Genomic DNA, 25,656 nt, shown 5'->3' on the forward strand with positions numbered 1-25,656 from the left:
CTCTCTAATATTAAAGAAGGATAAAGATCCTGCTCAATGTGCATCTTATAGACCAATATCTTTATTAAATGTTGATTCTAAAATTTTTTCTAAATTATTAGCAAACAGATTAGAAAAAGTACTCCCTTTTATTATTTCGGAAGACCAAACAGGTCCTCTTAGTCCTTTATTATTTAATATTGCATTAGAACCTCTTGCAATTGCCATTGGAGAATCTCCAAATATTACTGGGATAACTCGGGGCTTAAAGTCCCATAAAATATCACTCTATGCTGATGACTTACTTTTATATATTTCTAATCCTCAAAAATCTATCCCTGCTGCTTTAGATTTATTAGCACAATTTGGTCTTTTTTCAGGTTATAAATTAAACCTTAGTAAGAGTGAACTTTTCCCGATTAATAAATAACTTCCCTTGTATCATAACTTTCCGTTTAAATTGATTAATAATTATTTTTCATATCTTGGGATTAAAATTACTTGTAAATACAAAGATTTATTTAAGACTAATTTTTTACCCTTAATTGACCATATTACTCAACTTTCATCTAAATGGTTTCCATTATATTTAACTTTGATTGGTCATATTAATACAGTTAAGATGTTTATTCTGCCAAAATTTTTATATATATTTCAGGCATTACCGATTTTTGCTCCAAAATCTTTTTTTGATAAAGTTGACTCTAAAATTTCCTCATTTATTTGGCAAAATAAAAACCCGAGATTGGGTAAAATACATTTACAGAAAGCCAAGAGAGATGGAGGTTTAGCATTACCTAACTTTAGATTCTATTATTGGGCAATTAATATTCGACATATGAAATTTTGGTTACCTGACCAAGATACACTATCCATTCCTAAATGGGTAGTATTGGAATTACAATCTGCTCAGGGCTATGCACTTGACTCTATTTTAGGTTCCTCTCTTCCTTTTGATTTGAAACGCCTCAAACTGGTCTCTAACCCGATAGTTAAATATACCCTGCGTATTTGGTTTCAATTCAGAAAATGTTTTGATCTTAACCAATTTGGGCTAGCGATTCCTATTTTAGGTAACATATTTTTTTCTCCCTCTTTTACGGATCGTGCTTTTCAAATTTGGAAGACAAAGGGTATTTCACGGTTTTTGGATTTATTTTTAGATGGTTCCCTTATGTCTTTTGAACAATTATCTAATAAATATAATTTATCAAGAATACATTTTTTTAGATATCTACAAGTTAGAAATTTCCTAAGTACTATACTTTCTTCTTTTCCAATGCTTCCTCCTACATACATTTTAGATACTATAATTAACCTTAATCCATGTCAGAAAGGTGCATCGGCTGTGATTTATAATATTATTATGAAACTTAGGAAAGCTCCATTTGATAAGATTAGGTCAGATTGGGAACAAGAATTGGGATCTATTATTTCCGTGGATGACTGGGGGCAGATTTTACAATTAGTCAATACTTCCTCTATCTGTGCTAAACATTCCCTAATTCAATTTAAAGTTGTTCATAGAGCACATATGTCCAAAGATAAATTAGCTCGTTTTTATTCTCATATTAATCCTTTTTGTGATAGATGTCCGGGGCAGATAGCCTCTTTAACTCATATGTTTTGGTCTTCCCCTACTCTGGAAACTTTTTGGAGAGACATTTTTAATATTATCTCAAAGGTATTGAATATAGATATCTCTCCTCATTCTATTATTGCTATCTTTGGACTACCTAAAATTTCCAGTAATCTTTCTCCTTCAGCCCGTAGAATGATTGCATTTCTTACTTTAATGGCGAAAAGATGTATCTTACAACATTGGAAAGAGCCTAATGCTCCAACCACCTTTTTTTGGTTTTCCCAGATGATATTATACTTAAATTTGGAGAAAATTAGAAGTAATCTTTATGATTCCTCACTTAAATTTGAGCAGACCTGGAGATCTTTTATTCAATATTTTCATTTAATGTAATTTTTTTTCTCTTTTGTTCCATATTTATATTCCCTTCTTGCCTTTTTTTTACTGTTTTTAATGGAGGTCGGGTTTGAGGACGTGATTTTAAGTTCTTTAACTCTATTTCGTTCCAAGTTAGCCCATTGCTTTGCTTTGCTTTTAGTTTAGTTGCACGGTGGGTTTTTTTTGGGGGGGTTTTTCCTTTTCTCTATTTATATATATATATATATATATAAATTAGTATACTATTATTTTACCATATTATTTTATGTTTAAATTGCACTGTTTGTATCAATTTTTTCTTCTGTATTAATATCTCCTGTAATTTCTAACAGTGTATTAGTGCCTTTATGGTTTACCCTTTGTAAAAAGATTTAAAAAGAAAAGAAAGAAAGAAAGAAAGAGATGAGGAGGAATTTCTTTAGCCAGAGAGTGGTGAATCTGTGCTACAGATGGCCGTGGAGTTATTGGGTATATTTAAAGCAGAGGTTGATAGGTTCTTGATATGTAAAGGCGTCAGACGTTACAGGGAGAAGACAAGAGAATGGTGTTGAGAAGGAGAATAAATCAGTCATGATTGAATGGTAGAGCAGACTCAATTTGCCAAATGGTCTAACTTTGCCCCTAAGTCTTAAGGTCTTATGGCCCATGCCCTCTTGTCATTTCTACCTTCAGGAAGAAGACCCACACCCAATGCTTTAGAAACAGTTTCTTCTCCTCCATCATCTGAATCCCGAATAATCGATAAACCCATGAACACTACCTAGCTAGTTTGGCACTACTTACTTTTTCATGTATTTATAATTGTGACATAATGACTTTTTAGGTCTTGCAGTGTATTTTTCTGCCTTTCAGAAAGCTGATTCTGATTCTGAAGGTACTGCAGTCTTACTTGGACTGTGTCTGTTTCGTGATGTTTCGAATGGTGGCTCCTTCCTTCCCAATGATGGCTCCCACAAACTGGGTGGGGACTAGAATCCGCAGGGGAATGTCGAACTGCTGCTTCATGGTGGTGCCGGAGCCTTGCTGAGGATGCCCCCTGCCGCTGAAGCCTCTGCGGCCCATGTCCTGGCCCTGCTGTACCGCCTGCTCGTCTGGGATGTAGGTGACGGTCAGGCTGTAGGAATCCAATTGGTGGCCGTTCAGTTTGGATATCGCTCTGAGGGAGAGAGAGGAAGGCGTCGTTTACTCTCAAGCTAAATTACATAGAAATTGCTGCTCAGAAACCAGTCACTGGCTCAGTCATGCTGCTGCTTAAAGATAAGGATTAAAGATTAGCTTTATTTGTCATATATACATCAAAACGCACAGTGAAACGCACCAACACCGTACAAGCATGTGATGGGGGAAGCCCACAAGTGTCAGCACACATCCAATACCAAAATAGCATGCCCTCAACTTATAAACTCAGTCTTATGAGGGGTCTCGGTCCAAAAAGTCACCTCTTTATCCCTCTCCATGAATGCTGCCTGACCTGCTGAGTTCCTCTGGCATTTAGTGAGTGTTACTCTGGATTTCCAGCATCTGCAGAATATTTTGTGTTCATAACACTAATCTGTACGTCTTTGCAAGGTGGGAGGATACCAGATCACCTGGAGGAAATCCATATGCTCACGGGGAGAACGTACAAAGTCCTTGCAGACTAGGGTTGCCAACTTTCTCACCCCCAAACAAGGGACAAAAGTAGCAGTCAAATACAGGACACTTGTGTTTACCCCAAGAAAGACTACCATGACCATGAAGCCTTGCATGGGCACCTGTGTGCACATGCGTGTCGTTCGCATACATGATCTACAATCTTCCCAATTCTGTTAAGTGAAACTACACTGTACATACATTATTTCTACTTTATATGGGCTGTGTATTTATCATATCATTCCTGCTTTTACTATATGTTAGTGTTATTTTAGGTTTTATGTGTTATGTGGTCTGGTTTGGTAGGTTACTTTGGGTCTGGGAACACTCAAAAAGTTTTCCCATATAAATTAATGGTAATTGCTTCTTCACTTCACACCATTTCGGCACGAAAGGTTTCATAGGAATGCTCTGTCTTAGCGGGGGAAATACGGGACAAGGGCGGTCCCGTATGGGACAAACCAATTTAGCCCAATATACGGGATGTCCCGGCAAATACGGGACAGTTGGCAACCCTATTACAGACAGCATCGGGAATTGAAGCCGAGTCATTGGCACTGTGATAGTGACTAACCGTGCCACCCAGGAACCACCACCCCTTCAATGAAAACAGTGCTGGCCAGACACAGTCTGTTTCAGCACATCCGAGACGACCATCAACAAAGAAAGGTTAACTGCTCCTTTTTCCACATGTTGCTTCACCTGCTGAGCGATTCCAGCATTTCAGCTCATTGGCCTGCTTGTTAGGCCCAACAGGAAAGGATTTGTTAAATTTAATTTAATCCCAGTCTGTCTATGCGATTTCATAGAGGATGGATGTTAATCCTAGGAAAAGAGGTAGGAAAGGTTCACTTCAAAGTTCACAGTACAGGACTGTGCAAAAGTCTTACGCACCCTGGATTTTTTTCATACAGTTTCAGATGGTATGGCCTCCACAGAGCCCTGATTGCAGCATCACTGAGGCTGTCTGGGATTATCTGGAGAAATAGAGAAAGCGAGACAGCCAAAGTCTGCAGAAGAACTGCGGCCAGTTGTCCTAGATGCTCAGAACAACCTACCAGCCGATTTCCTTACAAAACTGCACTTCAGTGTACCCGAGAGAATTGATGCAGCTTTAAAGGCAAAGGGTGGTCACACCAAATATTGATTTGATTTACTGTTTACTGTTCTTTATAGAAAATCTTTTGATCAAAGTTCAAAGTACATTTATTGTAAAGTAAGTATACATTATACAACCTTCAGATTCGTCTCCTTACAGGCAGCCACAAAACAAAGAAACCCAAAAGAATCCATAAAGACACCCAACAATGTGCAGAGAGAAAAAAAATCAAATTGTGCAAACTGTAAAAGTAAGCAACCAGCGTTTAGAATGAAAGTGAGTCCCCAGACACGAAGTCTGGAGCCAGCAGAGCAGGCCCAGAGCCTCAGTCTCAGTTCATCACACAGAGGAGTAAACATCACGGAGCCTGGAGACGCCGGACCAGGCCCACAGACTCTGAATCAGTGCAGAGAAGAGCAGAGTAAACGTCACAGAGCAGCGAGCAGAACCGGCCCGTCGTTTGTCTCCAGTCCTGGCACCTGGCCATTCCAATCCATCTGGCCCAGTATTTAAATTGTCCAAACATCGGGTCGTTCCTCGCTCTGAGACCCATGGCCCTGTTGCTTCGGTACCTTCTGGGCCTGGACCCCATCGCCAGGTTCCGGCCCGTTCCTGATCTTTCCAAATTGACCTGGTGTTTAGATCAATCAAACCTCACCCCCAGTTTCCTCCATTTCGCACGTGCTGACTCTGTCTCGAATATGCCTCAAACCCTCTCCGACACTAACTCACACCCACGAGCTTCGACCATCGAGTCAGCCTCACCTTTGCATTGTCCACGGTGATTGTTTACCACAACTTTTTATAGAAAAATTGTTATTAATAAAGTATTTAGTTGTATTTCTTGCTTTGGGGACCACCAGTAAGTTGTCACCAGTCTTCAGTTGCTCCCTCTTAAACTGCAATCTTTTCATGACATTACTTTTGAAAGCACCTTCACTTGACAGAATTCTTTTACATGTGCTTAAGACTTCGGCACAGTGCTGTGTGGTTTAGAGGGCATGTGCTATATGATCTGATAGAGGTTATGAAAGGCATCGACAAGTAGCCAGGGAGTATCTTTCACCCTATCTTTCACCCAGGGTAGAAATGTCTAATACCAGAGGGCATGCATTGAAGGTGAGGGGGGGTGGGTTCAAGGGGGATGTGAGGGGTAAGTTTTTTACTCAGAGAGTGGTGGATGCCTGGTATGGCGGTAGAGGCAAATACATTAGCTTTTCAGAGAAGTTTGGACAGGCACATGGATGTATGGAAGATGGAGGGATATGGACATTGTGTAGGTAGGAGCGATTAGCTTTTCAGTGTTTTTGATTTGCTTTTTAGCTGGTACAGCACAACACTGTGGGCCAAATGGCCTGTTCCTGTGCTGTACTCTTCTATATTCTTTACCGAATACTGTACAACCTAGAGATTCATCTTCTTGCAACCATAAAAAAAAGAAACACCATTTAATTCACAAAAAAACCCAAACCACAGAGACCGTTAAATGTCCAATGTGCAACAAAAATAACAAATTGTGCAAAGAATTTTAAAAAGTAAACAAGTGACACACAGAAATGAACTGCAGATTCCTTGAAAGTGAGTCAAAGTCCACAGAGTCAGTTCAGTGCTGAGATGAGTGCCGGTGGCCGCAGGCCGCAGCTGCCCGGTCAGTTCAGTGCTGAGACGAGTGTCGATTGCCGCAGGCAGCAGCTGCCCGGTCAGTTCAGTGCTGAGACGAGTGTCGATTGCCGCAGGCCGCAGCTGCCCGGTCAGCTCAGTGCTGAGATGAGCGCCGGTGGCCGCAGGCCGCAGCTGCCCGGTCAGTTCAGTGCTGAGACGAGTGACGGTGGCCGCAGGCCGCAGCTGTAGAGTCAGTTCAGTGCTGAGACGAGCGCCGGTGGCCGCAGGCCACAGCTGCCCGGTCAGTTCAGTGCTGAGACGAGCGCCGGTGGCCGCAGGCCGCAGCTGTAGAGTCAGTTCAGTGCTGAGACGAGTGCCGGTGGCCGCAGGCCGCAGCTGTAGAGTCAGTTCAGTGCTGAGATGAGTGCCGGTGGCCGCAGGCCGCAGCTGCCCGGTCAGTTCAGTGCTGAGACGAGCGCCGGTGGCCGCAGGCCGCAGCTGTAGAGTCAGTTCAGTGCTGAGACGAGTGCCGGTGGCCGCAGGCCACAGCTGCCCGGTCAGTTCAGTGCTGAGACGAGCGCCGGTGGCCGCAGGCCGCAGCTGTAGAGTCAGTTCAGTGCTGAGACGAGTGCCGGTGGCCGCAGGCCGCAGCTGCCCGGTCAGTTCAGTGCTGAGATGAGCGCCGGTGGCCGCAGGCCGCAGCTGTAGAGTCAGTTCAGTGCTGAGACGAGTGCCGGTGGCCGCAGGCCGCAGCTGTAGAGTCTGTTCAGTGCTGAGATGAGTGCCGGTGGCCGCAGGCCGCAGCTGTAGAGTCAGTTCAGTGCTGAGACGAGTGCCGGTGGCCGCAGGCCGCAGCTGTAGAGTCAGTTCAGTGCTGAGACGAGTGACGGTGGCCGCAGGCCGCAGCTGCCCGGTCAGTTCAGTGCTGAGACGAGTGTCGGTGGCCGCAGGCCGCAGCTGCCCGGTCAGTTCAGTGCTGAGACGAGTGTCGGTGGCCGCAGGCCGCAGCTGCCCGGTCAGTTCAGTGCTGAGATGAGTGTCGATGGCCGCAGGCCGCAGCTGCCCGGTCAGTTCAGTGCTGAGACGAGCGCCGGTGGCCGCAGGCCACAGCTGCCCGGTCAGTTCAGTGCTGAGACGAGCGCCGGTGGCCGCAGGCCGCAGCTGTAGAGTCAGTTCAGTGCTGAGACGAGTGCCGGTGGCCGCAGGCCGCAGCTGTAGAGTCAGTTCAGCGCTGAGATGAGTGCCGGTGGCCGCAGGCCGCAGCTGCCCGGTCAGTTCAGTGCTGAGACGAGCGCCGGTGGCCGCAGGCCGCAGCTGTAGAGTCAGTTCAGTGCTGAGACGAGCGCCGGTGGCCGCAGGCCACAGCTGCCCGGTCAGTTCAGTGCTGAGACGAGCGCCGGTGGCCGCAGGCCGCAGCTGTAGATTCAGTTCAGTGCTGAGACGAGTGCCGGTGGCCGCAGGCCGCAGCTGTAGAGTCAGTTCAGTGCTGAGACGAGTGTCGGTGGCCGCAGGCCGCAGCTGCCCGGTCAGTTCAGTGCTGAGATGAGCGCCGGTGGCCGCAGGCCGCAGCTGTAGAGTCAGTTCAGTGCTGAGACGAGTGCCGGTGGCCGCAGGCCGCAGCTGTAGAGTCTGTTCAGTGCTGAGATGAGTGCCGGTGGCCGCAGGCCGCAGCTGTAGAGTCAGTTCAGTGCTGAGACGAGTGCCGGTGGCCGCAGGCCGCAGCTGTAGAGTCAGTTCAGTGCTGAGACGAGTGACGGTGGCCGCAGGCCGCAGCTGCCCGGTCAGTTCAGTGCTGAGACGAGTGTCGGTGGCCGCAGGCCGCAGCTGCCCGGTCAGTTCAGTGCTGAGACGAGTGTCGGTGGCCGCAGGCCGCAGCTGCCCGGTCAGTTCAGTGCTGAGATGAGTGTCGATGGCCGCAGGCCGCAGCTGCCCGGTCAGTTCAGTGCTGAGATGAGTGCCGGTGGCCGCAGGCCGCAGCTGTAGAGTCAGTTCAGTGCTGAGATGAGTGCCGGTGGCCGCAGGCCGCAGCTGCCCGGTCAGTCCACTGCTGAGACGAGTGCCGGTGGCCGCAGGCCGCAGCTGTAGAGTCAGTTCAGTGCCGAGACGAGCGCCGGTGGCCGCAGGCCGCAGCTGTAGAGTCAGTTCAGTGCTGAGATGAGCGCCGGTGGCCGCAGGCCGCAGCTGCCCGGTCAGTTCAGTGCTGAGATGAGCGCCGGTGGCCGCAGGCCGCAGCTGTAGAGTCAGTTCAGTGCTGAGACGAGTGTCGGTGGCCGCAGGCCGCAGCTGCCCGGTCAGTTCAGTGCTGAGATGAGTGTTGATGGCCGCAGGCCGCAGCTGCCCGGTCAGTTCAGTGCTGAGATGAGTGCCGGTGGCCGCAGGCCGCAGCTGCCCGGTCAGTTCAGTGCTGAGACGAGCGCCGGTGGCCGCAGGCCGCAGCTGTAGAGTCAGTTCAGTGCTGAGATGAGTGCCGGTGGCCGCAGGCCGCAGCTGCCCGGTCAGTTCAGTGCTGAGACGAGTGCCGGTGGCCGCAGGCCTGAAGCACCTTCAATTACTCCAAAAGACTGAGGTTTGGTAAAATACTGAAAGGCTTTTATTCGCTGTACAATACAACCTCCACAGTGAGTGTCTGCCCCTGGACTGAGGGGGAGGGGCAAGGCGAACACCTTTATTCAGGGTTCTGTGGGAGGAGCCACAGGGGCAGTCAGCAGAGGGGAGTGTCCAGACAGGTAACCGAGTTACAACATATATACATGGTTTACCACATTCACCCCTCCTTTTTTTTTTAAAAAGAGTCCCGCGGGGTGAAGTGACTGACAATATTTACAAGAAGTATATTTACAGGTTAAGTCTATCAGGCGGTCGAGTCCGTCGCTGTGACCTACGTAGCACCAGCAATGGCGGTTGTGCTGGCTCCGGCCTGACTTCAGGTGCCAGCACGTTAGGCGTCAGTAATCCCTCGTGCGTGTGCATCGCGCCCGGTATGGGAGTGTTGTGTGGTGTCTGTATAGGGTTTGGGGTGCACGGTGTCTCGTAGGTACATACATTGGTGGGTATGGGGTCAATAGTCACCACGGAGTGTTCAGGGTAGGGGCCCGGAGCTCCTGCGGGCGCCAGGTCGCGGATGGAGACCGTGTCCTCCCGCCCATCAGGTAAAACCACGTAGGCATACTGGGGGTTCGCATGAAGTAAGTGAACCCTCTCGACTACTGGGGAGTATTTATTGCTCCTCGCATGTTTCCGGAGCAGCACTGGCCCCGGGGACGTCAGCCAAGTTGGTAGGGTGGTTCCAGTGGTCGACTTTCTGGGAAAAGAAAAGAGCCGCTCATGAGGGGTGCAATTGGTGGCTGTGCATAACAGGGAGCGGATGGAGTGGAGTGCCTCGGGAAGGACCTCCTGCCAGCGGGAGACCGGCAGTCCCTTTGACCTGAGGGCTAAGAGTGTGGCTTTCCACACTGTGCCATTCTCCTTCTCCACCTGCCCATTCCCCCAGGGATTATAGCTCGTGGTCCTACCAGTTGCAATCCCCCTAGCCAGTAGGTATTGGCGCAGCTCATCACTCATAAACGAGGACCCTCTGTCACTGTGGATATAGCATGGGTATCCGAACAGAGTGAAGAGCTTGCGCAGGGCTTTTATAACTGACGTGGTAGTGGTGTCGGGGCAGGGGATATTGAAGGGGAACCGCGAGTACTCGTCGATAATGTTAAGAAAGTACACATTGCGGTCGGTGGAGGGAAGGGGGCCCTTAAAGTCAACACTCAGTCGCTCAAAGGGGCGGGTGGCCTTGAGGAGTGGTGCCTTTTCGGGTCGGTAGAAGTGCGGTTTGCACTCTTTTTTTTTTCAAAATTCTTTATTACAAATGTCGGTGCTATACAATATTTACAAAACCAGTGACTAACATATTTACTACACTACAAACAGACAATACATGTTAAACCAATATATTGCCATCCTCATCAATGATGGCATTTACACCCCGCGGAGCCCAACGGTCCCGGAACATCTCGACGGTCGCCGTGGACTGCGCGTATTCCTTTTCAATGTTCACCCGGGCTCGAACATACCCCCTAAACATAGCCAGGCAGTCCGCCCGGGGAGAACCTCCTGCCACCCTTTTCCAGGAGCCACGGATGGCAATTTTCGCCAGCCCCAGGAGCAAGTTGACAAGGACATCCTCATCCCTCTGTGCCCCCCTCCTTACTGGATGACCATATATGAATAGGGTGGGACTGAAATGCAACCAGAAGGCGAGAAGCAGCCCACGCAAATACGCGAAAAGGGGCTGCAGCCTCACACACTCCACGTACATATGGTACACGGTCTCCTCCAGCCCGCAGAAGTGACACGCGGCTGGGAGATCCGTGTACAAACTAAAGAACTTATTGCAGGGCACCGCTTTATGCAGCACCCTCCAGCCGAGATCCCCAAGGTGCATGGGAAGGACTCCCTTGTAGAGGGACTTCCACTGGGGACCCCCCTCACCTCCAGGTGGAAAGACCGACCGCCATGGCGTGTCGGGACGGTGGACAAATGCTAGGAAGTGGAGGGTGTGGAGCAGCAGCCCATAAAGGTACCTCCTGCCTGCATCCCTGAATGGGATTGTGGGTGTTGATGAAAGACGGCTCAAGTTGTGTGGATTCGTCTCTCGGGTAAGGCTGTGGGGCCTGGGCCCGACGAGCAGCTCAGCCCGAGTCGTTCCACACACCTGAGCCGCACTGACATCCGTTGAGACAGGGCAAGGGTCGGCCAGGACCCCGCCCTCTGCCAGAGGAGGGGATTCCCGGCCGGAGGCAACCATGTTCCAGACTCTCAGTAGGTCCTGATAGAAGCCGGGCAGCCTCTGCAAAGCAGCACGGCTAACGCCCGCCGGTGGTAGCTGCATATCTTCGGCAAGACAGCAGCCCCTCCAGAGGAAGAAAGTCGCCAACACGTGCCACCTGGGAGGGTGCTCGGCGTACAGGAATCTCTGCAGCGTCCTGAGGCGGAGAGCCGCCAGTCGTGTGCGTACACACACCAGCGACTGTCCGCCCTCTCCTTCTGGGAGACTCAGAACCGCTGCAGAGACCCAGTGCTTCCTGTTTCCCCAGAAGAAGTCCACTAGCTTCCTCTGCATTCTTGCTACAAAAGGGGCAGGGGGGGCCAAGGTGACCATCCGGTACCACAACATGGAGGCCACCAGCTGGTTTATGACCACCACCCTGCCTCGATAGGAAAGCACCCTGAGAAGGCCTGACCAGCGCCTCTGCACTCTGCACAGACTTGACAGTCCCTGGTCATCGTCCTGATCTCCTCAAGGGAGTAAGGCAGGTTCCGGGCTTTCACGAAGTGGAAAAGCCAGGTGACTCCCGGGTGGCAAAGGTCTACATGTAGGGCGTATAGCCGGTCGATCTGCGCGCTGGCACATGTTCCCCGGGATAGGGCATCAGAGGGCTCGTTGAGCTTCCCAGGCCTGTACATGATGTCATAGTTGTAGGTGGAGAGTTCGATTCTCCACCTCAGAATTTTATCATTTTTGATTTTGCTCTGCTGCTGATTATTAAACATGAATGCGACTGAGCGCTGGTCAGTTAGCAGGGTGAACCTTTTGCCGGCAAGATAGTGCCTCCAGTGCCTTATAGCTTCCACTATGGCCTGGGCCTCTTTCTCTACCGCAGAGTGCCGAATTTCAGGGCCTTGAAGGGTACAGGAGAAGAACGCCACTGGTCTTCCTGCCTGGTTGAGGGTAGCAGCCAGTGCGAAGTCGGAGACGTCACTCTCTACTTGGAAGGGAATGGCCTCATCCACCGCATGCATTGCTGCTTTGGCAATGTCCCCTTTTATGCGGCTGAAGGCCGCACGGGCCTCGGCTGAGAGGGGGAATGTGGTGGACTTGACCAGGGGGCGGGCCTTGTCTGCGTAGTTAGAGACCCATTGGGCGTAATATGAAAAGAAGCCCAGGCACCTTTTGAGGGCTCTGAGGGTGTTAGGAAGGGGGAGTTCCAACAAGGGGCGCATACGGTCGGGGTCAGGGCCAATGACTCCATTCTCCCCGACACACCCAAGGATAGCAAGTTGGGTGTTCCCAAATACACACTTGTCCTTGTTATAGGTGAGGTTGAAAGATTTGGCCGCTTGGAGAAATTTTTGGAGGTTGTTGTCGTGATCCTGCCGGTCGTGACCGCAGATGGTGATGTTATCCAGATATGGGAACGTGGCCTTCAGTTGGCACTGGTCCACCATCCGGTCCATTGCCCTCTGGAAGACAGATACACCATTTGTGGCACTGAAGGGGACGCGCAGGAAGTGATAAAGCCTGCCGTCCACCTCGAAGGCAGTGTAAGGGCGGATCTCCCGGCGGATGGGGAGCTGGTGGTAAGTGGATTTTAGGTCTATGGTTGAGTACACCTTGTACTGTGCTATCTGATTGACCATATCCGCGATGCAGGGTAGAGGGTACGCGTCGAGCTGTGTGAACCTATTGATGGTCTGGCTATAGTCCACGACCATCCTATTGTTCTCCCCGTTCCGAACAACCATCACCTGCGCCCTCCAAGGACTTGTGCTTGCCTCAATGATCCCCTCCCTGAGCAGCCGCTGCACCTCCGACTTAATGAAAGCTCTGTCCCCCACGCTGTACCTCCTGCTTTTAGTTGCCATGGATTTACAGTCGGGGGTCAGGTTGGCGAACAGCGGTGGGGGAGGGATCCTGAGGGTGGAGAGGCCACAAGTGGTGTCGGTAGTGTGGCAGTTGGCATGATGTTGGGTGGGGTGTGTGTGTGTGTGTGTGTGTGTGTGTGTGTGTGGTCAGTAGCGGGGTATGTGACGTATCCCTACAAAGCTGGGGATTTATGACAGTAATTGGCGGGAGGGGCCCATCATTGTCACGCTTTTCAGGTGGCTCTGGAAGTCGAGCCCCAACAGCACAGGGGCACACAGTGAGGCATGACGAGTAACGTAAAGTCCCGATATTCTGTGCCCTGCACCACTAGTGTCGCTACACAACCCTCCCGGATGTCTGTTGTATGTGACCTGGAGGCCATGGTGACCCTCCGACTTACCGGCCGTATCATGAGTCCACAATGCTGCACCGTGTCCGGGTGGATAAAACTCTCTGTACTGCCTGTGTCAAACAGGCAGCTTGTCCTGCGCCCCTCCACCAGGATGTCCATCATTGACCTTGCGAGCTGGTGGGGAGTGCTTTGGTCGAGGGTCACGGAAGCCAGGGTGGGGTCGCTGTCTTGGACCGGCACGGTGGGGTGCCCCGTGAGCACCCGTGGGTCGTAAGATGGCCGCCCCCATGTCTCGCACGTGGTGGCAGCGTGCAGGCAAGATGGCGGCAGGGAAGATGGCGGCCCCCATGTCTCGCACGTGGTGGCAGTGTGCAGGGAAGATGGCGACCCCCACGACTCGCACGCGGCGCTGCTCGATCCCGCTCACGGATTTGACTTACAGACCTTGGCGAAGTGGCCCTTCTTTCCGCAGCTGGAGCAGGTAGCTTGTCGGGCCGGGCAGCGTTTCTGGGGGTGCTTCTCCAGTCCGCAGAAGTAGCACTTTGCGGACTCACGACTGGCTGCAGCCGAGGTCGATTCGCCGGCGGGTTGCGAGGTCTGCGGCGCCCACGAGGCCATCGGGGAATCGCATGCCTGGAGAGCCTCGGAGTTATGCAGAGCGGCCTCCAACGTATCAGCCAGCTCCATCGCCGAACTTAGGGTAAGATCGGCTTTTTCCAGCGGCCGCTGGCGCACGTACACTGACCTGGTCCCCGTGACGAAGGTGTCTCTCACTAGGAGTTCTGCATGCTGCACCGTCGTCAGCTCCTGGCAATTGCAGGCTCGCACGAGTGTCTGTAGGGCCCGGACAAACTCAGCACTTGATTCCCCGGGGCGTTGTTGCCGTGTCGCTAAACGGTGCTGAGCATAGACGCTGTTTATCAGCCGCAGGTATTGTCTTTTGAGTGCGTTCATCACGCTGTCGTAGTTCGGCTGGTCTCTGATCAGCGAATAAACCCGTGGACTGACCCTGGAGAGTAGAATTCTGCGCTTCGCTACGGGGTCGGTCGCTTTAATCTCCTCTAGATACGCTTCGAAGCAGGCCAGCCAGAGTTCGAAAGCTTTTCCAGCGTCAGGCATTTGTGGATCAAGATCTAATTTGTCTTGTCTCAGGGCCTGTTCCATGTTTTAAAATGTACAGCGAATAAAATTGAAGCACCTTCAATTACTCCAAAAGACTGAGGTTTGGTAAAATACTGAAAGGCTTTTATTCGCTGTACAATACGACCTCCACAGTGAGTGTCTGCCCCCCGGACTGAGGGGGAGGGGCAAGGCGAACACCTTTATACAGGACTCTGTGGGGGGAGCCACAGGGACAGTCAGCAGAGGGGTGTGTCCTGACAGGTAACCGAGTTACAACATATATACATGGTTTACCACAAGGCCGCAGCTGCCCGGTCAGTTCAGTGCTGAGACGAGTGCCAGTGGCCGCAGGCCGCAGCTGTAGAGTCTGTTCAGTGCTGAAGTAAATAAAACCTCACCGAGTAGTGAGCTGAAAACCAGTTGATCCTCTGCCCTCGGCCTCGATGCCTTAAATTTTTTAAACCTGTCTCTGGCTTGGATGGTAATTGGGCTCAGGGGCACCAATTCGAAAAAAAAAAATGCTGAGATTATCCTCCCCGGACAGTGATAAGGAGACTAAATTAATGCAAAGAACCCCACAAAATTTCTTTGTGACAATTTAGTCTGACTAATCTTCACATCCATCCTCTCACCTGATTATCCATTTGTCTTGTCTGGTCATGAATGTGAGGAAAATGGAGGGATATAGATGTTGTGGAGCCAGAGGGGATTAGTTTAGTTGGCCATTTCATGACTAATTTAATTAGTTCAGCACAACATTGTAGGCCGAAGGGCCTGTTTCTGAGCTGTACTCTTCTACGTCCTTTGAACGAAGGTGGGGGGATCATCTATGTATCGATTTGTACCCACCGTGTGTAATGACCCAGCGAAACCAGTGGCCACGCAGTTCAGGAAGGGGCTTACTCCCACCTTCTCCACTGCGCCTGTGACTTCATTTGGTCACATCCTGTAAAAAGAACAAGTGACAGGCACAACGGACAGCCCCCACCCCCGTACTGTGATACTCACTGCCTGGCTTGGTCCTTGGTCCCGTACGTAACATTCACGACTGCTGATTCCGTCTCCGTGTTCACTGGGCAAAACAGAAAGCAGATTGTCAGATCCTCCCGGGATGGCGTGAATTCTATCACCAAGTCACGGTGTCTGACTCCAAATTCAGAGCTGGATTCAGCCCGGCTACATAGCAGCCTGCTTGGGACCATAAGGCATAGGAGACCAATCAGGCCATTCAGTCCATCAAGTCTGCTCTGCCATTCCAACATGGCTGATTTATTATCCCCCTCCACCCCATTCTCCTGCCTTCTCCCCGTAACCGTTGAAGCCCTGACTAATCGTGAACTATCAACCTCCAATAACTTGGCCTCCACAGCTGTCCGTGGCAATGAATTCCACAGATTCTCCACTTTCTGGCTGAAGAAATTCCTCCTCATCCCTGTTCCAAATGCATGCCTCTATATTCTGAGGTGTTTTAAGAATTTATTTTAAAAAAGAATTCAGCTCTGCCGTGGACGGTCCCAAGCACAGCTGAAAAAGGAGGAGGATTGGGCATGGGTCCAGCAATCCCATCTTGTAAAATCCCAAATCTGCAGAAATGCCGACAGGAGCTGGGGGAAAGGAAAGACCTCTGAAGATGGGCTACACCTGGAGACAATGTGAAAAACCAGCCCAGGACAGAGGACTCTGGAGAGCTACTGTCAGCGACTGTCGCCCCAGCAGGGGTGATGGGTTTCAGAAAGAAGGTACTAACTGAAATCTTTATGCAACCAAGAGCAGGGAACAAACTGACAACAAGGCAGGAGAGAGGACAAGGTTGAGAATGTTTCTAATCACTGATCACACTGGATAACTACTCTTCCCTGCTCACTCCCGTCTGTCAGATCCCCCTACTCCGAGCACTCCACTCTGTCAGATAACCCTCCTCCCCTCATCCCCTCTGACAGATCCCCCTTCCCCTCCACTCATCACCTCTGACAGATCCCCCTCTCCCTCCCCTCAACCCCTCTCTCAGATCCTCCTCCACTCCCCTCATCCCCTCTGTCAGATCCCCCCTCCCCTCATCCCCTCTGTCAGATCCCCCTCTCCCTCCCCTCAACCCCTCTCTCAGATCCTCCTCCACTCCCCTCATCCCCTCTGTCAGATCCCCCCTCCCCTCATCCCCTCTGTCAGATCCCCATCCCCCTCCCCTCAACTCCTCTCTCAGATCCTCCTCCACTCCCCTCATCCCCTCTGTCAGATCCCCCTCCCCTCATCCCCTCTGTCAGATCCCCCTCTCCCTCCCCTCAACCCCTCTCTCAGATCCTCCTCCACTCCCCTCATCCCCTCTGTCAGATCCCCCCTCCCCTCATCCCCTCTGTCAGATCCCCATCCCCCTCCCCTCAACTCCTCTCTCAGATCCTCCTCCACTCCCCTCATCCCCTCTGTCAGATCCCCCTCCCCCTCCCCTCATCCCCTCTGTCAGATCCCCCTCCCCTCCCCTCATTCCCCCTGTCAGATCACCCTTCCCCTCCCCTCATCCCCTCTGTCAGATCCCCCCTCCCCTCCCCTCATCTCCCCTGTCAGAACCCCCTCCCCCTCCCCTCATCCCCTCTGTCAGATCCCCCTCTCCCTCCCCTCACTCTCCTCTGTCAGATCCTGCTCCCCTCCCCTCATCCACTCTGTCAGATCCCCCTCCCCTCATCCCCTCTGTCAGATCCTCATCCCCTCTGTCAGATCCCCCTTCCCCTCCCCTCATCCCCTCTGTCAGATCCCCCTTCCCCTCCCCTCATCCCCTCTATCAGATCCCCCTCCGCCTCCCCCTCTCCTCTGTCAGATCCTCTTCACCTCTCCTCATCCCCTCTGTCAGATCCCCCTTCCCCTCCCCTCATCCCCTCTGTCAGATCCCCCTCCCCCTCCCCTCATTCCCTCTGTCAGATCCCCCTCCCCTCCCCTCCCCTCATCCCCTCTGTCAGATCCCCTTCCCCTCCCCACATCCCCTCTGTCAGATCCCCCTCCCCTCCCCTCATCCAGTCTGTCACACCCCCTCCCCCTCCCCTCTGTCAGATCCCCCTCCCCCTCCCCTCATCTCCTCTGCCAGATCCCCCACCCCTCATCCCCTCTGTCAGAACCCCCTCCCCTCATTCCCTCTGTCAGATCCCCCTCCCCCTCCCCTCTGTCAGATCTCCCTCCCCTCCCCTCATCCCCTCTGACAGATCCCCCTCCCCTCATCCACTCTGACAGATCCAGTTCCCCCTCCCCGCATCCCCTCTGGCAGATCTCCCTCCCCATCCCCTCACTCCCCTCTGTCAGGTCCCCCTCCCCCACCCCTTATTCGCTCTGTCAGATGCCCCTCCCCCTCCCCTCATCCCCTTTGACAGATCTCCCTTCCCCTCCCCTCATTCCCTCTGTCAGATCCCCTTGCCCCACCCCCTCCTTTCTATCAGATCGCCCTACACCTCCCCTCACTCCCCTCTGTCAGATCCCCCTCCCCTCCCCTCATCCCCTCTGTCAGATCCCCCTTCCCCTCCCCTCATCCCCTCTGTCAGATCCCACTCCCCTCATCCCCTCTGTCAGATACCCCTCCCCCTCCCCTCATCCCCTCTATCAGATCCCCCTCTGCCTCCCCCTCTCCTCTGTCAGATCCTCTTCCCCTCCCCTCATCCCCTCTGTCAGATCCCCCTCCCCATCCCCTCACTCCCCTCTGTCAGATCCCCTCCCCTCATCCCCTCTGTCAGATCCTCCTCCCCTCTCCTCATCCCCTCTGTCAGATCCTCATCCCCTCCCCTCATCCCCTCTGTCAGATCCCCCTCTCCATCCCCTCACTCCCCTCTGTCAGATCCCCCTCCCCATCCCCTCACTTCCCTCTGTCAGATCCCCCTCTCCTCATCCCCTCTGTCAGATCCTCCTCCCCTCTCCTCATCCCCTCCGTCAGATCCTCATCCCCTACCCTCATCCCCTCTGTCAGATCCCCCTCCCCATCCCCTCACTCCCCTCTGTCAGATCCCCCTCCCCTCATCCCCTCTGTCAGATCCTCCTCCCCTCTCCTCATCCCCTCTGTCAGATCCCCCTTCCCCTCCCCTCATCCCCTCTGTCAGATCCCCCTCCCCCTCCCCTCATCCCCTCTGTCAGATCCCCCTCCCCTCCCCTCCCCTCATCCCCTCTGTCAGATCCCCTTCCCCTCCCCACATCCCCTCTGTCAGATCCCCCTCCCCTCCCCTCATCCAGTCTGTCACACCCCCTCCCCCTCCCCTCTGTCAGATCCCCCTCCCTCTCCCCTCATCCCCTCTGTCAGAATCTCCTCCCCCTCCCCTCACTCCCCTCTGTCTGATCCCCCTCCCCTCCCCTCATTCCCTCTGTCAGATCCCCCTCCCCTCATCCTCTCTGTCAGATCCCCCTCTCCCTGCCCTCACTCTCCTCTGTCAGATGCTCCTCCCCCTCCCCTCACTCTCCTCTGTCAGATCCCCCACCCCTCATCCCCTCTGTCGGATTCCCCTCCCCGTCCCCTCATCCTCTCTGTCAAATCCCCCTTCCCCTTCCCCTCCCCTCTATCAGGTCCCCCTCCCCCTCCCCTCATCCCCTCTGTCAGATGGGATTGGCTTGTCCATCCATTCTCCCTAACTGATGTCCATTCTCCTTCCCGAATACCCACACACCCTGCCCAATGACCATTCTCCCTGCCCAAAGTCCAATCACATTCCACAATGTTCATTCTCACTGACCAACGTTGATTGTCACTGACTAACATCCATTCTCACTATCCAATGTTCAACCTCACTGACAATGTGCCTTCTTACTGACCAATGTCCATTCTCACTCCACAATTCCATTCACCCTACGCAATGTCCATTCTCCCTATCCAATATCCATCCTCAATGGCCAACGTCCATTCTTCCTGCCCACTGTCCATTGTCCCTTCCCAACGCCCATTCTTCCTATCCAATACGCATCCTCACACCCCAAGTCCATTCTCACTCCACAATGTCCATTCCCTCTGTCCAATGTCTATTCTAACTGACTAATGTCCATTCCTTCTGCCGAACGTGCATTCTCATTCCACAGTGGTCATTCTCGCACTCCAAAGTACATTCTCACTGTCCAGTGTCCATTCCCACTGTCCAATGTCCATTCTCCCCGCCCAATATCCATTCTCACTGACCAATGTCCATTCTTCCTGTACAATGGCCATTCTCACACTCCGATGTCTATCTTCACTGCCCAATGTTCATTCTCCCTGCCCAATTTTGAGGGACGATTTCACATTGCACGCCAGCTCTCACCAAGGGGTCAGCAGTGAAAAGGGGGAACAGTTTCAAGTTCCTGGGGAGGGGTCGACATCTCTGAGGATCTATCCTGGACCCAACTTGTTGATGCATTTACAAAGAAGGTGTGCGATTAGGAGTTTGAGGGGATTTGGTTTGACATCAAAGGCTATGCCAAATATGCACAGGCGTACTTTGGAGAGCATTCCAACAGGCTGCACCACCGTCAAGTATAGAGGGGCCACTGCACAGGTTCAGAAAAGGCCGCAGAAGGTTGTAAACTCTGCTCGCTCCATCATGGGCACTAGTCTGTACACCCTTGAGGACAGCTTCAAAATTTGTGCCTCAAAAAGGGGGCATCCATCATTAAGGACCCCCATCACCCGAGGACATGCCCTCCTCATATTACTACCATCAGGGAGGTGTCATGGGCCCTGCGGCCTCTGTCGCTTGCCATTTTGTGTTGAGTTCTAGGGCTTTGGAACATCTGTATTTACTAATTGCTATCTTAACCAGAGCCATTAAGACCTTGTGCTTTCATTTTAATCTGGTCATGTTAATTTTGACTGGCAGATGTTTCCTGTATTCTATGTTGATTTAAAAAGTGTTCTCGTTCAGTGCCTGAACAGAGTCATTGTGTTGGAGAAAAAGAATTGTCTCACGGTGTCGCTCATTCACTCCTCAAGACTGTGTTGAACCTCTTAATTCGGTCTCTACATGGGAGTCCACCAGTCCTCCACTCCTGGTCAAGTTGTGAGCCTGCCATCTGCAGCTCCTGGGTTGAGTCGGTGCCAGGGACTCCCATGACAGAGAAAGCCTGCTGGTCCTCCGCACCTGGGTCCAGTCCTCTGAGAACACACCATGACAGGAGGAGGTACAGCAGCCTGAAGACACATACTCAACATTTTAGGAACAGCTTCTTCCCGTCCACCATCAGATTTCTGAATGGTGATTGAGACCATAAACACTACCTCACTATTTCTGCTCACATATTGCTACCTATTTGACTTTTAAAATATTGATTTCTTGTTGTAATATATAGTATTTTGCGCTTGTAATATATAGTGTATTGCGCTGTATTGCTGCTGCAAAACGACAAATTTCGCAACATATGTCCGTGATATTAAACTTGATTCTGCTTCTGATTCTGATAAACACTCAGAAAATCGTCCTGTCTGATTTTGTTTCTATTCGGATTTCTGATCGATGTTGGGATTTTTCTTCCTACTCCCTATTCAGCTGGAATCCTAAGATCCTGGAGCCGTGCCAACCCCGACTGTAGTGTTGACTTGGGCTGTGCGGTTTGTGGTTAGGAGTTGGCTCCAAGTTCAATGGGCTCCAGTCAGCCTGGGTCCAAGCCAAGCGACTCCTTCATCCTCATTGCGGTCACTTCCATATCACACTCGGCATCGAGAGCATGCCGGGCACATTCCCCGGCCAAGGCTGACTCTGCTTGCACCCTGGTGTACGTCTCCCCATTCACCAACAGCCTGGCCATCCTCGGCCACCGTTTCATCAGAGTGTGCCAAGCTGCTGCGGAATATGGGTCACTCCGCCAGCTCCTGCTTACTGTCAGAATATAGACATGCTCTCTCCTCATTACTACCATCAGGGAGGAGGTACAGGAGCCTGAAGACACACACTCAATGTTTCAAGAATGTCGACCGCACTGTGTAAAAGTCTTAGGCACATGTATGTAGCTAGAGAGCCTAAGTACTGTCATAATTTTATGTATTACACTGTACTGCTGCCTCAAAAAAATTAATTTCATGACATATGTGAGTGATTCTGATACGGGTCTGTATTGTGGACGGAGAGTGGGAAGGGGGCGGGGGGTAAGGAGAGGGGAATCATGGTTGGGAAAAGGGGAAGGGAGAGGGGAGGGTGGGGGAAACACCAGAGAGACATTCTGTAATGATCAATAAATCAATTGTTTGGGAATCAAATGACCTTGCCTGGTGTCTCAGGGCTGGGTATGTCTGCACCCCCCTCACCCCTGGCTCTTCTTCTCTGCCACCTGTCCCACACCCCTACCCATTCCCACTTGGATGGAGTGGTTGCAGACACACCCAGCCCTGAGTCATCAGGCAAGGTGATTTGATTCCCAAACAATTGGTTTATTGATCATTACAGAATGTCTCTCTGGTGTTTCCCACTCCCTCCCCTCTCCCTTCCCCTTTTCCCAACCATGATTCCCCTCTCCCTGCCCCCCTTCCCACTCTCAGTCCACAATACAGACCCGTATCAGAATCACTCACATATGTCATGAAATTTTTTGGTTTTTTTGCAACAGCAGTCCAGTGCAATTAATAATAATAATAAAGAAACTGTATTATTATTGTAAATTACATTAAGTATCTGTATATATAAATTTTAAATTAAGTTAGTTCAAAAAGAGAGAAAGAAAAGTAGTGAGGTACTGCTCAAGGGTTCAGTGTCCATGCGGAAATAGGAGGAAGCTGTTCCTGAATCGCTGAGTGTGTGTCCTGATGGCAGCAATGAGAAGACGGCATGTCCTGAGTGAAGGGGAAGGCGGGGGGTTCTTCCTTTCGCTGTACCGCACTACATGTGACAATAATGAACGGAAACTAATTGCAATTCCTGAAGGGTGCACGGGGCAGCACAGTATCACTGCGCCAGTGACCCGGGTTCAATTCCTGCCACTATCTGTAAGAGAACGCTGCACGTTCTCTCCCCATAGCCATGCGCGTTTCCTCCAGTTTCCTCGCATGTCCAAAACGGCGCTCAGCTTAGTAGGCTGGTTGGTCACCTGGGTGTAATTGGGCAGTATGGGATTCTAACTGCGCTGTATCTCCAAATAAAAATAAAATACAATGCATTCCTGCTACTGAGATCTCCCTTCTATTGAAGCTGCAATTGACTGGGGACAGCTATCTTAACACAGGCTGCCAACGTGTTGTAACTTAGAAATGTTTGCTCTGGGCCTGTACGCCCTGGAGTTCAGAAGAATGAGGGAGATCTTATTGAAACCTATCGAATATTGAAAGGCCTTGATAGAGTGCATGTGGAGAGGATGTTTCCAACAGCGGGGGCAGTCTAGGACCAAAAGGTAGAGCTTCAGAATAGAGGGATGTCCTTTTAGAATGGAGATGAGGAGAAATTTTTTTAGCCAGAGAGTGGTGAATCTGTGGAATCTATTGCCACAGGCAGCTTTTGAGGCCAGGTCACTGGGTATATTTAAAGTGGAGGTTGGTTGGTTCTTGATTAGTCAGGGCGTCAAGGTTATGGGGAGAATGCAGGAAAATGGGCTGAATAGCCTAATTCTGCCTTATGTCTTATGGTCTTACGTCTGTGTGTGTGTGTGTGTGTGTGTATGGTTGGCTCTTGCCGGTCAATGGCCATGTTTTCAAGAAAGGATTACAGAGAAATAATAGATTGATTGATTGTGCCACTGAGAGCTGGCACAAACTCAATGGGCTGAATGGCCTCCTTGAACGTTATGAGAGATTTTGGAACCTGAGGTCACTCCTTAGTGCCCGAGCACGGACCTGCTCCAGCTCTGGCAGAGTCTGCCTCTTGCCTTCAATGGGCAAACGCTCCCCGAGGTTCCCCTCGCGTGACGGTGGGATTAGACAGGCGAGCAGTGGATATACCGGGATCACCTGGCATCCTGCACCACCCCGAGGCCCGAGATCAACGGGGGCTGCAGAGAGTGCTGAAGGCCGAGCGCTGACATAACGTGAATAAAAGAGTGACAAACCTTGCTCACAGTTTTCCACGGCTCCATGCTGAGCTAACAACCCGTCCAACACCTGTCAACGACACACAGACACGCACACAGTCAGGAACACCGGGCCAAGGCAGCAGAATGCAAACCAGACATGTTAGAAAGCACAGAAACTCCACTGCAAGGGCTCGTTCAGCCCATTGTCCCCCTGATACCCCAATCCGGTACGAATTCAGCACTTCTCCATGAATCTGACAAACAACCGTCAGTCACCTTACGTACAGGTACTCCTGTGCCTAGCATCATTTTATGGACATACAGTCAATCTGTGTATATAAACTATCTTATGTATTTATAGTTATGGTGTTTTTTATTATTGCGTTCTTTATCTTATTATGTTTTTTTTGTGCTGCATCACATCCAGAGTAACAATTATTTTGTTCTCCCTTACACTTGTGTACTGGTAATGACAGTAAACTATCTTGAATTTTGAACCATAAATTGGGAGGTGTAGAGAGCCCTACAGTTTGAAATGCACTTGTGGGGTGTTTACATGTACGTGGCTTTGTGTATACAATTGCAAGCATGTTTATCTATTTGTGTGTGTCTGTAAGTGTGTGTGTTTGTTGTATATAAAAGTTGTGGTTTGAGTGTGCACCCACAAGCGTGTGTCCGTGTGTAAGGTTATTGTGTGTGCATGTGGTGAGTGTGTTGCTCGCATCGTGCGTGTGCGGTGTGCATGGGAAGGATACAGGCAGGCGCATGTGTGCGCGTGTGTGTTTGTGTGTGTGCATCTGTGTGCCTGCGTGTGTGAGAGCACGAGGCAGACTCAGCTAGGGGCTTTTCTCCTCTTTGGAGTGAAGGAGGATGAGAGGTGTACAAGGTGATAAGAGGCATTGATCGAGTGGGTAGCTGGAGATTTCTTCCCAGTGTGGAAATGACTAACGCGAGGGGGCACTATTTTAAGGTGATTGGAGCAAGGTAGAGGGGGGATATCAGAAGAAAGTTTTTATTACACAGAGTGGTGGGGAATGTGGAACACTATGCCAGTGGTGGTGGTTCAGGCAGACACATTGGGGGACATATAAGAGACTCTTAGATAGGCAGTTAGACAGAAAAACGGAGGGCTTTGCAAGGCCGAAAAGATTAGATTCACGCAAACACGAGGAAATCTGCAGATGCTGGAAACTCAAGCAACACGCACAAAATGCTGGCGGAACGCAGCAGGCCAGGCAGCATCGATAGGAAGAGGTACAGTTGACGTTTTGGGCCGAGACCTTTCGTCGGGACGAGGGTCTAGTCCCGACAAAGGGTCTCAGCCCGAAACGTCGGCTGTACCTCTTCCTATAGATGCTGCCTGGCCTGAAGATTAGATTCACCTTGAAGTAAATTAACAGGTCGGCACAAAATTGTGGGCCGAAGGACCTGTACTGTGCCGTTCTGTGTTCTTTTGTGTGTGTGTGTGTGCCTAGAGCTCGGGGTACATTACGTGTCCCGGGCTGGTCTGTGCTGAGTGGGTGGCAGGAGGAGGTCGACTGTGCTTTTGTCCAGGGGGGTCATTGTCGACAGAAACATCAATGAGTGCAAGATCGAGGAGAAAGCATTCAGAGGCACAAGCGCAATGCTTGAGGGGCAGGCTGAGGCGTCGCCGCAGTGAGGGGGTGAGGTACAGTCTGCACATTACAGCCAGTGTCAGATTGCGGCTGAATCTTCCACCCAAGCGCGGAGTGCGACCAGTCCCGGCTGCCTGCTCAAAGCTGACAGCAGGTCTTACGTTCGACCCCTTTACCCCGCTGCAAAAGAGAAACGAGATGCTCGTGAGCTGCAGCTGAAACTGAACACACATCCTGCTAGGGCATGGGTTCCCAACCTGGTCCGGGGACCCCTGGCTTATTAGTGTCGGTCCATGGCTTTAAAAGACAAGGTTGGGAACGCTAACGCTAGTTAGACTCAGTCGCGAGGAAGGAGATCACCATGTTAGCGAGCGTCAGGTAATCTGCAGATTCCAACAACATGCAACAGCAGCAGAAAACACTAGAAATGCTCAGCAGGTCAGGCAGCATCTGACTATAACGTTTGATTAGTGTGTAACATTGTTATTTTTCTCATAATTCAATCTTTCCTATGCTTACTCATATTGTGATATAATCAACTACATGTAAGTGTTCAGTGAATTTTCCAGTAATTGTCGTATAACTGTCTCTGTATTTTTTAGGGAGTGTATGGGGTGTCCAGGGAGGGGTAGCACCTCTGGTGAAGGGGCTTGTCGTGTCCATTCTGGGGCAGCTCACTCACCTTTGGTCCCCACCGGACACTCTGCTCTCACCTGTGGCTCCAAGGAGCTGTTTGTA

General features: G+C 51.2%; 1 protein-coding gene across 1 annotated transcript in view; it reads right to left on the reverse strand.

The window, feature by feature from the left end:
• Positions 1-25,656, reverse strand: part of igf2bp1 (insulin-like growth factor 2 mRNA binding protein 1) — a 250,578-nt gene that overhangs the window by 218,273 nt on the left and 6,649 nt on the right. The window contains exons 2-3 of the mRNA XM_072249785.1: positions 15,392-15,455; positions 2,829-3,095 (exon numbers count right to left, since the gene is read on the reverse strand). Coding sequence (XP_072105886.1) covers positions 2,829-3,095; positions 15,392-15,455 — 331 coding nt within the window. The remainder of the gene's footprint in view (positions 1-2,828; positions 3,096-15,391; positions 15,456-25,656) is intronic.

This window comes from Mobula birostris, chromosome X (genome assembly GCF_030028105.1).
Source record: "Mobula birostris isolate sMobBir1 chromosome X, sMobBir1.hap1, whole genome shotgun sequence".
Classification (NCBI taxonomy): Eukaryota; Metazoa; Chordata; class Chondrichthyes; order Myliobatiformes; family Myliobatidae; genus Mobula; species Mobula birostris.